General features: G+C 44.0%; 1 protein-coding gene across 2 annotated transcripts in view; it reads right to left on the minus strand.

The window, feature by feature from the left end:
• Positions 1–1,381: 1,381 nt before the first annotated feature.
• Positions 1,382–13,316, minus strand: part of B3GNT8 (UDP-GlcNAc:betaGal beta-1,3-N-acetylglucosaminyltransferase 8) — a 43,960-nt gene continuing 32,025 nt past the window's right edge. For both annotated transcript variants that reach the window (XM_067460944.1, XM_067460943.1), the window contains exon 2: positions 1,382–6,911. In XM_067460944.1, the coding sequence (XP_067317045.1) occupies positions 5,672–6,901 (1,230 nt within the window). In that variant the 5' untranslated portion in view covers positions 6,902–6,911 and the 3' untranslated portion in view covers positions 1,382–5,671. The remainder of the gene's footprint in view (positions 6,912–13,316) is intronic.

Below are 13,316 nucleotides of genomic sequence, written 5' to 3' on the forward strand. Positions count from 1 at the left end.
TATATGAATTTTCCCCTCCTATGTTTGCAGGTGTTTGCAAATCCTATATAGATATAATTATCTATAGAGAGAGAAATATTTGTTAATCTCTTCTACAGATATATAGGCATTTCCCCTTGCAAGCCTTTGCAATCCCTATGTACCTATATATCTGTATCTACATATCTATATACATTAATTTTATATATGAATTTTCCACTCTTATGTTTGCAGGTGTTTGCAAATCCTATATAGATATAATTATGTAAATATAGAGAGATGTCTAGATAGATAGATAGATAGATATGAATATAGATGTATAGGGCTTGCAAATATTACAGGGTGATATATTGTCGAAGGCTTTCATGACCGGAATCACTGGGTTGTTGTAGGTTTTTTCGGGCTATATGGCCATGTTCTAGAGGCATTCTCTCCTTACAGGGTGAAATGCACACACAATATATATGGACATGTGTGCCTAGATAGATACCAATATAGATATATAGGGCTTGCAAATATTTCGGTGGAAATGCACATATATAGAGAGAGGGTTTGCAAACATTTCAAGGAGAAATGCATATGTGAAATTAGTAATATATAATTATAGATCTATATCTAGCTCTGCATTGTTTATATAGGCATTGAATATTTCCCTGTTATTGTGTTGGAAGCTGGCCTGAGTCTCCATGGGGAGATAGGGCAGGATACAAATACATTATTATTATTATTATTATTATTATTATTATTATTAAGTTATTGTTGATATCATATTGTTTTTGTTGATGCTACTTTTCCACTTACAGAGCTAGTTTATTGTTTTGTTTTGTTTTTTGAAATATGGTAAATATTCAAAAATACTTAACCTACTGATGTCTAAATTATTGTAATTTTATTGGTAAAGGTAAAGGTTGTCTCTTGACATTAAGTCCAGTCATGTCTAACTCTGGGGTGTGGTGCTCATCTCCATTTCTAAGCCAAAGAGCCGGCATTGTCCATAGACACCTCCAAGGTCATGTGGCCAGCATGACTGCATGGAGCGCCGTAATTTTATTGGTATCTATTCTTATTTAGACATTTACCCATAGCTGCTGCATTTCCTACCCTCGGCTTATACTCAAGTCAATATGTTTTCCAAGTTTTTGTGGCAAAATTAGGTGCCTCGGCTTATATTTGGGTCGGCTTATACTCGAGTATATACGGTCCTTGCTTTCACGGGGAAAAGAGGGCAAACTGCTTAAACGTAAGCTGAAAATGGTTTCTGACATCACTATTTTGGACTTTTAAGACTAAATAGGGCCACAGCCCGAATTAGACTGGTAACTTTCGAAGGTGTAAGAATAAATACATTCTGAAGAGCTTAAAGCCTTGGAATTACAAAATCCAATACACACACTGCACCTGAGACTCCTTTTATTATATATTATATTTCTTCTATATTTATACACATCATTACAGTGTTTGAATTACGACGTTCCCCACATTTAAGTGGGTCACACAAAAATATCCGAGCCTTCTTCACCTTAAAGCAGCTGTGAAAGGAAGAGCAACTGGCAAAATTAGATGAACATCTATTTTTACCATCCGCAAAGTTGTACCTTTTTCTTTCAAGCCATATTTAAACATTAAATAGTGACGAAAGCTGTCACTGGGTGACTCCACTCCTTTGTTTGCCAAGCTGTGGGTTTCTTGGTTCCATCAGGAAAAAAAATCAGGAAGGTTAGATAGGAGAAAAGAAAGAGTGAGGAAGAAAGCCTATTGGGACCCGACCTGATATTACAGACAGATCAAGTAAAGCGTTGCAGGCAGGGAAGGGGATAACCAAGAAACGTGACACCTCAGGAGCATTATCAGGGATGACACTTTCACATCTGGAAAAGGAAAAATTATATTCTGGCTTTTAAGACTATTAAAGTTTCATCTTGCTGGGTTGCTGTAAGTTTTCCAGGCTGTATGTCCATGTTTGGGAAGCATTTTCTCCTGACGTTTCACCCACATCTATGGCAGGCATCCTCAGAGGTTATGAGGTCTGTTGGAAACTAGGAAAATTGGGTTTATATATCTGTGGAATAGGGTGAGAGAAAGAATTCTTGTCTGCTTGAGGGGAGTGTGAATGTTGCAATTGGTAATGTTGATTAATCATAGAATCTTAGAGTTGGAAGAGACCTCATGGGCCATCCAGTCCAACCCCCTGCCAAGAAGCAGGAATATTGTATTCAAAGCACCCCTGACAGATGGCCATCCACCACACTCCGGGGCAGAGAGTTCCACTGCTGAACGGCTCTCACAGTCAGAAAGTTCTTCCTTATGTTCAGATGGAATCTCCTCTCTTGTAGTTTGAAGCCATTGTTCCACGCCCTGGTCTCCAAGGAAGCAGAAAACAAGCTTGCTCCCTCCTCCCTGTGGCTTCCTCTCACATATTTATACATGGCTATCATATCTCCTCTCAGCCTTCTCTTCTACAGGCTAAACATGTCCAGCTCCTTAAGCCGCTCCTCATAGGGCTTGTTCTCCAGACCCTTGATCATTTTAGTCGCCCTCCTCTGGACACATTCCAGCTTGTCAATTAACATTGAATGGCCTTACAGATTCAAAGCCTGGCTGCTTCCTGCCTGGGGGAATCCTTTGTTGGGAGGTGTAAGCTGGCCCTGATTGTTTCCTGTCTGAAATTCCCATTTTTTCTGAGTTTTGCTCTTTATTTACTGTCTTAATTTTAGAGTTGTAAAAAATACTTTTAGCCAGATTTTGTTCATTTTCATTGTTTCCTCCTTTCTGCTGAAATTATCCACATGCTTGTGGATTTCAATGGCTTCTCTGCGTAGTCCGACATGATGGTTATTAGAGCGGTCCAGCATTTCTGTGTTCTCAAATGGTATGCTGTGTTCAGGTTGGGTCATCAGGTGCTCTGCTATGGCTGACTTCTCAGGTTGAATTAATCTGCAGTGCCTTTCATGTTGCTTGATCCGTGTTTGGGCACTGCTGCGTTTGCAGGTCCCTCTATAGCTGTGGTTCTCAACCTGGGGTCCCCAGATGTTTTTGGCCTTCAACTCCCAGAAATCCTAACAGTTGGTAAACTGGCTAGGACTTCTGGGAGTTGTAGGCCATAAACATCTGGGGACCCCAGGTTGAGAACCACTGCTCTATAGACTTGTCCACAGCTGCATGGTATACAGTAGACTCCTGCAGAGGTGAGAGATTCCCTTTGTCCTTTGCTAAACGTAGCATTTTTTGGATTTCCTTGGTGGGTCTGTAGATCGTTTGTAGGTTGTGTTTCTTCATCATCTTCGCTACGATGCCAGTGATTCCTTTGATGTAGGGGAAGAACACTTTTCCTTTGGATGGATCTTTGACTTTACCCTTGTGGATTGTTCTTGGCCTTGCAGCTCTTCTAATGTCTGTGGTGGAGTCTCCATTAGCCTGATGAGCCCAGTTTAGGAAGGAGCCAGACTTTGAAGCTGCAAGGCTATTCAATGGTAATCAAGCTGGTCAGTTGCAACATTCACACTTGCCTCAAACAGACAATAATAATAATAATAATAATAATAATAATAATCTTTATTTATACCCCGCCACCATCTCCCCGATGGGGACTCGGAGCGGCTTACATGAGGCCAAGCCCAAACAGCAAATTACAATAAAATAAAACCGAAAACGCAAACAATAAACGACAACAACATAATTACATAAAACATGTAAAAACATAGCAATATAGAATTACAATAGGCACAATCACAACGACAATGGGCGGGCTACATGTAATGGTTAAAAGAGAGACATTAAAACTGATTAAAACTCAGGCGAGATAAGAAAGAGACAGATTATTTGCGGAGGAGGGCTCATTATAGTGATGGTTGTGGAATCAAGCTTTCCCACACCGAGGGAAGGGGGGCATGTACTCCAATGACAAGAGTTCTTTCTCCCACCCTGGACATACCACAAATATATAAACCTCACTTGCCTAGTTTCCAACAGACCTCACAACCTCTGAGAATGCCTGGGCAAAATGTCAGGAGAGAATGCTTCTGGAATGTGGCCATACAATCCAGAAGACTCACAGCAACCCAGTGATTCCAGCCATGAAAGCCTTCAACAACAGATTAAAGTTTCCATTGACTCACACTTCTACTGAATGGTTGAAGTTTTCACAGCAAGCATTCTTTGAAAGTACCTGAAATGTTATGACTTGAAAGGAAGTGGGACTACAAAGCTTCAAACCTGGCTGAGTTTAGCAATGGAAATCATAAGGATGTATTATAAATCCTTTCACATTTCAGCCAGGAAGACCTGAGAAACATTCCTAACCTTGAGCTGCCACTGCTGTCCTCCATGGCTCTCTGTTTGTTTTTAGATGTAGTAACTTACTTTTTAAAGCACATGTCGGCAAATGCTTCTCCTTGAAAGACACAAGATTGGGTTTAAGTACAGAGGTTGTGCCAAACTCCAGATGTTGTGGGACTCCCATATATTGCCTGCATTGGCAAAGGCAGTAGGGAATTGTAATCCAGCAACATCCAGAGAAACCATCTTAAATTAAGAACAATCTACCCAACAACCTATTCGAAGTCTGGAAAACCTAATTTAAGGCTTGAATTCAATTTCAGAGAAGTTTGCCAGTATTTATTCCCATAGTAAAGGTTTCCCCTGACATTAAGTCCAGTCGTGTCCGACTCTGGAGTGTGGTGCTCATCTCCATTTCTAAGCCCAAGAGCTGGCGCTGTCCGTAGACGCCTCCAAGATCATGTGGCCAACATGACTGCCCGGAGCACCGTTACCTTCCCTATTGATCTACTCACATTTGCATGTTTTCAAACTGCTAAGGTTGGCAGAAGCTGGAGCTAACAGCAGGAGCTCACCCCACTCCCCAAATTCGAACCTTTCAGGCAGCAAGTTCAGCAGCTCAGCGGTTTAACCCGCTGCACCACCACATTCCCATAGTAGGCCAGAACTAAAAATGCCATCATAATTCAGCTGAAAGCTCTTAAATGCCAGGGAGAACATTTTATGGAAGAACCTTTCATATTTTGTGGGGGAAAGAACAGCCCCAAGATGGCAAATCATCCAACGATGGTGTCATGGTGAAGTGGACACAGTCAATGGGAAACCCAAAGGGGTAGATTTGATCCAATTCCAGCCTTGATCCATAAAGGACAGTTCTTTGCCAAGATATCAAATAGTTCCTCAACTTTGAAGTCCATTTCAGTTGGACATACTGCCAGTGGTTCATGACTGATGCCAATTGGGAGTTCTGACCTAAGCTCTAGTCATTTTCCCTTCCAGTAATCCTGTTAAGAAAATGGTGACGTATTCATCCCCTTTTCCAAACATCACCCAACAACCTACTTAACACACTTCCTCCCTTTCTTCCCTGCCAGAGTGGATCGATGGTTCCCTGAGCACAAAGTTAAGAAGAGGCCAACTGAAATGGCCCAGCCTTTTAGTGCTTTTGTTTCCAACCCAACTGGTTCTGAGGAGCTTGTGAGTTGGGCATGAAAGTAATGGCCATTCCTTAGTCACTGGAGTTCACATATTCACTGTCTCCAAGTCTGTAATTTAAGGAGGTCATGCTCAAGCCCCTGCCACATGCAGGATGCATAGCAGAAACCCATTTGGGATGCAGAAGGCATGCCACTCCTGCCTCTGCTTCCCATTGCTCCTGGAACCTCCACACTCAGAGGTCTGCTAGTCCTGACTCCCTTCAGCACTTGAGTTCTGAGTCCATGATTCGTTTCCAGAGCTGAAGTGTCTGCTGAGGGCTACGTCGATGCACCAAGAGCAACCTGCTGTGTACACAAGGGTCCTCGCGGTCCTTCTCTGCAATATCGAAAGTCTGGAAGCCTGGGTGAGTCTCGGGGCGGATGCCCAAGGCTCGAAAGCAGAGCCCTGTGTAAACATCATCGATAGGGTAGAAGGCTATGTGCCGAGATACAAAGTGGAGCCATCGGGCTAGTGATCCAGAGAAAATGTAGCCACCACCTCCGGCATAGGACGGGTAAGGACCCACGTAGTACGATTCCGGCACATAGTACTTGCTCTTGCGGATGCGGAACGGCGAAGCATTTGCCATCACTTGCCCCATGTACAGTGGTTGTTGAGCATCTAAAGTCCCCAAGTAGTCCAAGACCTTGGGTGTGTTGATAAAAACGTCATCGTCCCCTTTCAAAATGTAACTGACATGTCGGCAGTACTCCAGCGTCCAGCTGAGGAAGAGGTTGTCCTTCAGGGTCAAGTTGAAGAAGGTGTCCTCAAAGTCCCACATCAAGATGTCCCCAAAAAGCTGGCTCTCGTACTCCACTAGATGTTGCAAGCGAGGTCCAGACCGGCCCTGGGCCGTGCCTAACAAGAAAACGGTGCGGACGGGTAACCCGCCAGGGGCACCCTCCTGTCCCCACGTGTCCCGCACAGCCTGGCGGGCAGCAAAGTTTCCAGGCAAAGATTTGATGGCTAAGAGCAAGAAAGTGTGGTTCTTGCCAACTCGGGTGCACTTGGTGGGCTGGTTGATCAAGAGTGGAAAAGTCCGGCATTCGTCGTACAGAATGAAGTTCCTGTAAAGCTCCGAGTAGGAACCAAAGTCTTTGATCTTGGACGCTCTGTCTGCAGCTCCGGAACCCAAACATTCGTCCCGTGAAGCATTGCTTTCCAAGTCACCTTCCAAGATCCGAAAGATACGATGCTGTTTCTCGTTCCAGTAAGCGTTGGCCCTTGGGATGCTTTGCCGTAGCTGTTGCATGGAAGCATTGAAGTGTTGTGGGGTGAATACCAGTGACTCTTTTGAGGGCTGGGCGGATGTGATGGAGTTGCTGTGCCAACTGGCTCCGTGGGGAGTTGGGAAGCGCTCCTCCTCTTCAGCAGTCCACTCTATATAGGCCTTGAGGGCTACTAGCGTCAGAAGAGCAGTGGCCACTGTGAGGCATCGTGAGCCTCTCATCCTCTTCTTCCTAAGGAGGTGAGAAAACAAGCAAAACAAAAACTGAGAACTGGGAAAGGACTAGGATCCAGGCTCATGCAATAAAGCTGAATAGTAGGACATTCCAAACAGAGAATAGGCAAAACAGCAGCATTTCTCAACCTGGGGGCTGGGACCACTGGGGGCTCGCCAGGGGGTGTCAGAGGGGTCGCCAAAGACCATCAGAAAACACAGTATTTTCTGTTGGTCATGGGGGTACTGTGTGCCAAGTTTGGCCCAATTCTATCAGAATGCTCTTTGAGTATATGTGAACTATAAATCCCAGCAACTACAATTCCCAAATGTCAAGATCTATTTTCCCCAAACTCCACCAGTGTTCACATTTGGGCATATTGAGTATTTGTGCCAAGTGTGTTCCAGATCCATCATTGTCTGAGTCCACAGTCCTCTCCAGATGTAGGTGAACTCCAAAACTCAAGGTCAGTGCCCACCAAACCCTTCCAGTATTTTTTGTTGGTCACGGGAGTTATGTGTGCCAAGTTTGGTTCAATTCAATCATTGGTGGAGTTCAGAATGCTCTTTGATTGTAGGTGAACTATAAATCCCAGCGACTCCAACTCCCAAATGACAAAATCAATCCTCCCACAGCCCCACCAGTATTCAAATGTGGGCGTATCAGGTATTTGTGCCAAATTTGGTCCAGTGAATGAAAATACATCTTGTATATCAGATAGTTCCATTGCAATTTATAACAGTAGCAAAATCACAGTTATGAAGTGGCAACAAAAATAATTTTATGGTTGGGGTTCACCACAATGAGGAACTGTATTAAGGGGTTGTGCAGCATTAAGAAGGTTGAGAACCACTGCAATACACAGAAAAGGAGATTTAAATATGTGCGTAAAGCCAACCTTAAAAACTGTGGCATAGACACTGAGTACTGGGAAGCCCTGACCATTGAGTACTCTAACTGGAGGTCAGCTGAGGACAGCAGTGCTGCAGAATTCAAAGAGGCATGAATGGAGGAAGAAAGGTGTCAATAGGAAGGTATGTCAAGCCAACCCTGACCAGGACTGCCTTTCATCTGTGGGAGAACATGTAGATCAAGAACAGGGCTCCACAGCAACCTACAAATCCACCGCCAAGAAGCCACATCTGGAAGACCATCACCCTCGAGCTATGAGGGATCACCTAAGTAAGTAAGTAAACTATGGACTTTGTTACTGTATTGTCGAAGGCTTTCATGGCCGGAATCACTGGGTTGTTGTAGGTTTTTTTCGGGCTATATGACCATGGTCTAGAGGCATTCTCTCCTGACGTTTCGCCTGCATCTATGGCAAGCATCCTCTGAGGATGCTTGCCATAGATGCAGGCGAAACGTCAGGAGAGAATGCCTCTAGACCATGGCCATATGACTTTGTTACTGTTACCTAGTCATTTTGGAATAATAGAAACCCTTGCCATAGATGCAGGCGAAACGTCAGGAGAGAATGCCTCTAGACCATGGCCATATGACTTTGTTACTGTTACCAAGTCATTTCAGAATAATAGAAACCCTAAGGTGACCCTGTTATGGAGTTTCCTTGACGAGATTTGTTCAGAGGGGGTTGTCCTTGCCTTCACCTGAAGCCGAGAGAATATGACTTGCCCAAAGTCACCAAATGTGTTTCCATGGCCGAGCCAAGATTCAAACCCTAGTCTCCAAGGTCCTGGTCCAATGCTCAAACCGCTGCACCATGCTGATTCTTCAGTAACGTGCTGTAGACAGTTAAGCAAAACATAATAATTGTCTAATATTGTCATTGAGAACCAGCAACTGAGAAAGTGGATCATCTTTATCATCTGCTCTCAAAGGCCACGTTTATGATTCTTTCAAGAAAATCCCTGTTGATATTTGAGGTTTCTGTAAACAACTTACCAAAAGAACAATGAAAGGCTGTATTAAAAATTCTGGAAGGAAGCTACAAATCCCACTGAAGAGAGGCACTAACCAAGGTTTCTTCTCCGTGCTTTCTGACATTTCCCATAAGCCGCTTTTTAAAAATCCCTTCTGCCACTTTGGTGTTGCTGTTAAATATTAAGTGCTCGCGATCTTGGCCTGCTTCCATTTCAGCTTGAGTGGAGCTCATTTCCTTGCATGGTGGAGTTTTCTCTCCCTAACCTCCCATGTTTCTTTGTTCTGCTTGAAACAATGGATTTGGCTTGGAGAGATGGAAGGTCACAATTTACGATTTGGGCAGCTTGGTTTGTTTTCGTACAATCAAGTCAAGGCAAATCTCCTTTTAAAAACTCAGTGTATCCAATGTAGCATTGACTATGAGATGACTCTGTTAGCAAAAGGGCTGGGATGCTTCTCTGATATATGCCATTTGCTCCATTAGTTGTCACCAGTAAAGCTTATGTATAGCAATAATGCCCTGAAGACTAGGACGTGGAACAATGGCTTCAAACTACAAGAAAGGAGATTCCACCTGAACATTAGGAAGAACTTCCTGACTGTGAAAGCTGTTCAGCAGTGGAACTCTCTGCCCCGGAGTGTGGTGGAGGCTCCTTCTTTGGAGGCTTTTATACAGAGGCTGGATGGCCATCTGTCAGGGGTGTTTTGAATGTGATTTTCCTGCTTCTTGGCAGAATGGGGTTGTACTGGATGGCCCACGAGGTCTCTTCCAACTATGATTCTACGAGGGTTGAATGAAAAGTAATGCCTCCCCCTTCGTAACTCCTCAACAGTTGGCAGTACTGGTATGCAGCAGGTACTGGCTTGTTCAGTAGACTCCTCTACAGTTCCATTTTGGCGGGAAGCCTTAGCATTATACGGTTGCGTTGTTAAAGTGCAAAGTATGGAACCCTGCGCAGATGGTTGGTCAATGCAACTTAAGCAACGTGCAGTCATTGAATTCTTGACACCAGAAGGTGTCACACCAAAGGAGATTCATCAGCGAATGCAAGCTGTTTATGGTGATCGTGTTGATGTGAGAACTGTGAGTCTTTGGGCGAGTAAGTTTATTTATTTATCTATTTATTTACAGAATTTATATTCCGCCCTTCTCACCCCACAGGGGACTCAGGGCGGATTACAATGTACACATATATGGCAAACATTCAATGCCAATTAGACATACAATGTATATAGACATACACAGAGGCTATTTAACTTTTTCTGGCCGCCAGGGGAGCTGTCGCTTTCATTGTCCATCTGTGGCACTGATTAAGTACTTCCGCATTCCCCGCATGCTTTTTGCTGGAGTGCTTTTTTTTTTTTTTTTGCTGGAGTCTTTTTATGGCCTCATAAATTAGTTAATTAGCCTCCCCACACATAGGTGGTACCTAATTTTCCTACTTGACAGATGGAACTGACAGATGGAACTTTCAGGTTGCAAAGGTCGACAACAAGCTACACAAAATTGGCCGGAAGCTCACTCCGACCTGGGCTGGCTTCGAACTCATGACCTTCTGGTCAGAGTGATCTTAATGCAGCTGACACTCAGCCAGCTGCGCCACAATCCCGGTGCTTTAAAGATGTTGAGGTGGGAACATCTGACTTGCGTGACAAACAAAGAGTTGGACGTCCTGTAACAGCAACCAAACTTCCTACACAGAAAACAAACAAACAAACAATACTGTGTTTTCTGATGGTCTTTGGTGACCCCCCTGACATCCCTCTTGACCCCCCCCCCTGGGGGGGTGTCTTGACCCCCAGGTTGAGAAATACTGCAATAAGAACTTCTCTACTCAGAGTTGCATAACCAAAGGATAGTTGCAGAATTTGATACCTACAGATTCTTGTACAAATGGAGTTCAGCCATACCTGTGGGAAGTATGTATCGTGGCTGTTAAATGGTTTTACACATCTTGTAATATTGTTAAACACATCTTGTCAGGTTAGAGCTAGTAAAGTGGCATTCCACTTGGTTTTTTCTTGATTGTGCCAAGGGTAGTGATGACTTGTGCAACAGGAGTGCACAAAGTTCTATCATTTATTGTGCAATCAGATGCACAACAGTATCACTGTGCCATGTGACATGACACAACCAGTAAACAAGATCTTGATCTACTAGCAGAGATCTATACCTATTTTCAGTTTCAGGTGCTCACGTCTGACTGGAATGTATAAAGGTAAAGGTAAAGGTTTTCCTCTGACATTAAGTCTAGTCGAGTCTGACTCTGGGGGTGATGCTCATCTCCATTTCTAAGCCGAAGAGCCGGCGTTGTCCGTAGACGCCTCCAAGGTCATGTGGCCAGCATGACTGCATGGAATGCCATTACCTCCCTGCTGGAGTGGTACCTACTGATCTACTCACATTTGCATGTATTCGAACTGCTAGGTTGGCAGAAGCTGGGCCTAACAGCAGGAGCTCACCCTTCTCCCCGGATTCGGATCTCCAACCTTTAGGTCAGCAAATTCGGCAGCTCAGTGGTTTAACCCACTGTGCCACCAAGGGGTCTGGGAATGTATAAACGTTAACACAAAAAAAAAACCTAAATATAGGATATATAGCATTTCACATCTACTCCTCTCATGGATAGCTGTTCCCTATCTGCAAACACCCAGGGCATTTGTTCTGCCAAGAGAACGCTAAATATAAATCCCAGCAGCATTCCTTTGAGGAGCTCCATCAGACACAGAGCATGATAAGACACATACCCGCCGCACAGGATGGAAATCCCACATCACAGCGCACTGGCATTAAAGGAATATACAGGCCTCGGTGCCAACATGAGTCATGCCTTCCCTTTGGTTTGGCTCCGGACAGATGATGCATCCCCAACACCATCCATGCCCATGTGGCACTGATTATATACATATTGATTTCACTTATATTCTACTTTTTGCTCTAAAGATGGGACATAGAGTTCTTTTCCTCCCCACTTTGTGTTTCTAACAAACCACCAAAGTCGATCAGGATAATTAGGCTGACTCATGGTTTGGTCAGAATTTACTTCTTAGTAAGGTAAATGTTTTCCCCTGACATTAAGTCCAGTTGTATCAAACTCTGGGAGGGTTGGTGCTCATCTCCATTTCTAAGCTGAAGAGCCGGTGTTGTCCATAGACACCTCCAAGTTCATATGGCCAGCATGACTGCATGGAGCACCATTATACCTTTGCTGAAATGGTTTCAGCATTGGACCATAAGTGCAGTTTGACACCACTTTTACCACCATGGATCAAAGTTAAGGAATCCTCGGAGGTGTTGTTTGGTGAGACGTCAGCACTTCTGGCATTATTATTATTATTAGTAGTAGTAGTAGTATTAGTATTATTTTCCATACCGCCTTATTTCCCCAAGGGAACTCAGAGCAGTTTACACATAAGAAGACTGACATTCAATGCCTAAGTGAATACAAAACATATCAAAAACATATCAAAATAGTGTGTCCACAATTGAAGGGAGATGTTGACAAGCTGGAATGTGTCCAGAGGAGGGCGACTAAAATGATCAAGGATCTGGAGAACAAGCCCTATGAGGAGCGGCTTAACAAACTGGGCATGTTTAGCCTGAAGAAGAGAAGGCTGAGAGGAGACATGATAGCCATGTATAAATTTGTGAGGGAAAGTCATAGGGAGGAGGGAGTAAGCTTGTTTTCTGCTCCCCTGGAGACTAGGACGCGGAACAATGGCTTCAAACTACAGGAAAGGAGATTCCACCTGAAGATTAGGAAGAACTTCCTAACTGTGAGAGCTGTTCAGCAGTGGAACTCACTGCCTCGGTGTGTGGTGGAGGCTCCTTCTTTGGAGGCTTTTAAACTGAGGCTGGATGGCCATCTGTCGGGGGTGCTTTGAATGCAAATTTCCTGCTTCTTGGCAGGGGGTTAGACTGGATGGCCCACCAGGTCTCTTCCAACTCCAGGATTCTATACTATGATAATTCCTGGATGCATTTTAGAACAAGCCTTCAGATAGTATTGGGAAAAATTCAAAATAATTTTGTTCATTTCCACCTGACTGAGCTAACCTGGTTGCTTCATTTCATATGCTTCTTGGCAGGGGGTTGGACTAGATGGCCCATGAGATCTCTTCCAATGAAAACTACAACTTCTGTGATTCTATAGCCTTGAGTCATGACAGCTAAATTGGTGTCAAATTACATTCATTCCGCAGTGTAAATGCACCCTGTGGAGCTAAGGATCAGAATTCAAATCTTCAATGGCTATGGAAACTTACTGGGTAGCCTTGAGCAAGTCACGTCCTCTCTCCTGTGATCGTTTGAAATGACTTCAGGGCACGAAACAAAAATAAGTTTAGCCATTGGTTTGTGGATTCTGGGTCCTGCAGTCCAACAAGTTAATTTATCCAGCTCTGTTGCAGTCAAACCATTCTTTGGCAAATGTTTGGTGGGGACGAGGGACAGGGCCTTCTCAGGGGTGGCCCCTCAACTATAGAAAACCCTTCCTAGGGACATTAGATCAGCCCCTTTCCTCTTAACATTCTGGAAAA

This window comes from Anolis sagrei, chromosome X (assembly GCF_037176765.1).
Source record: "Anolis sagrei isolate rAnoSag1 chromosome X, rAnoSag1.mat, whole genome shotgun sequence".
In the NCBI taxonomy this organism is placed as follows: Eukaryota; Metazoa; Chordata; class Lepidosauria; order Squamata; family Dactyloidae; genus Anolis; species Anolis sagrei.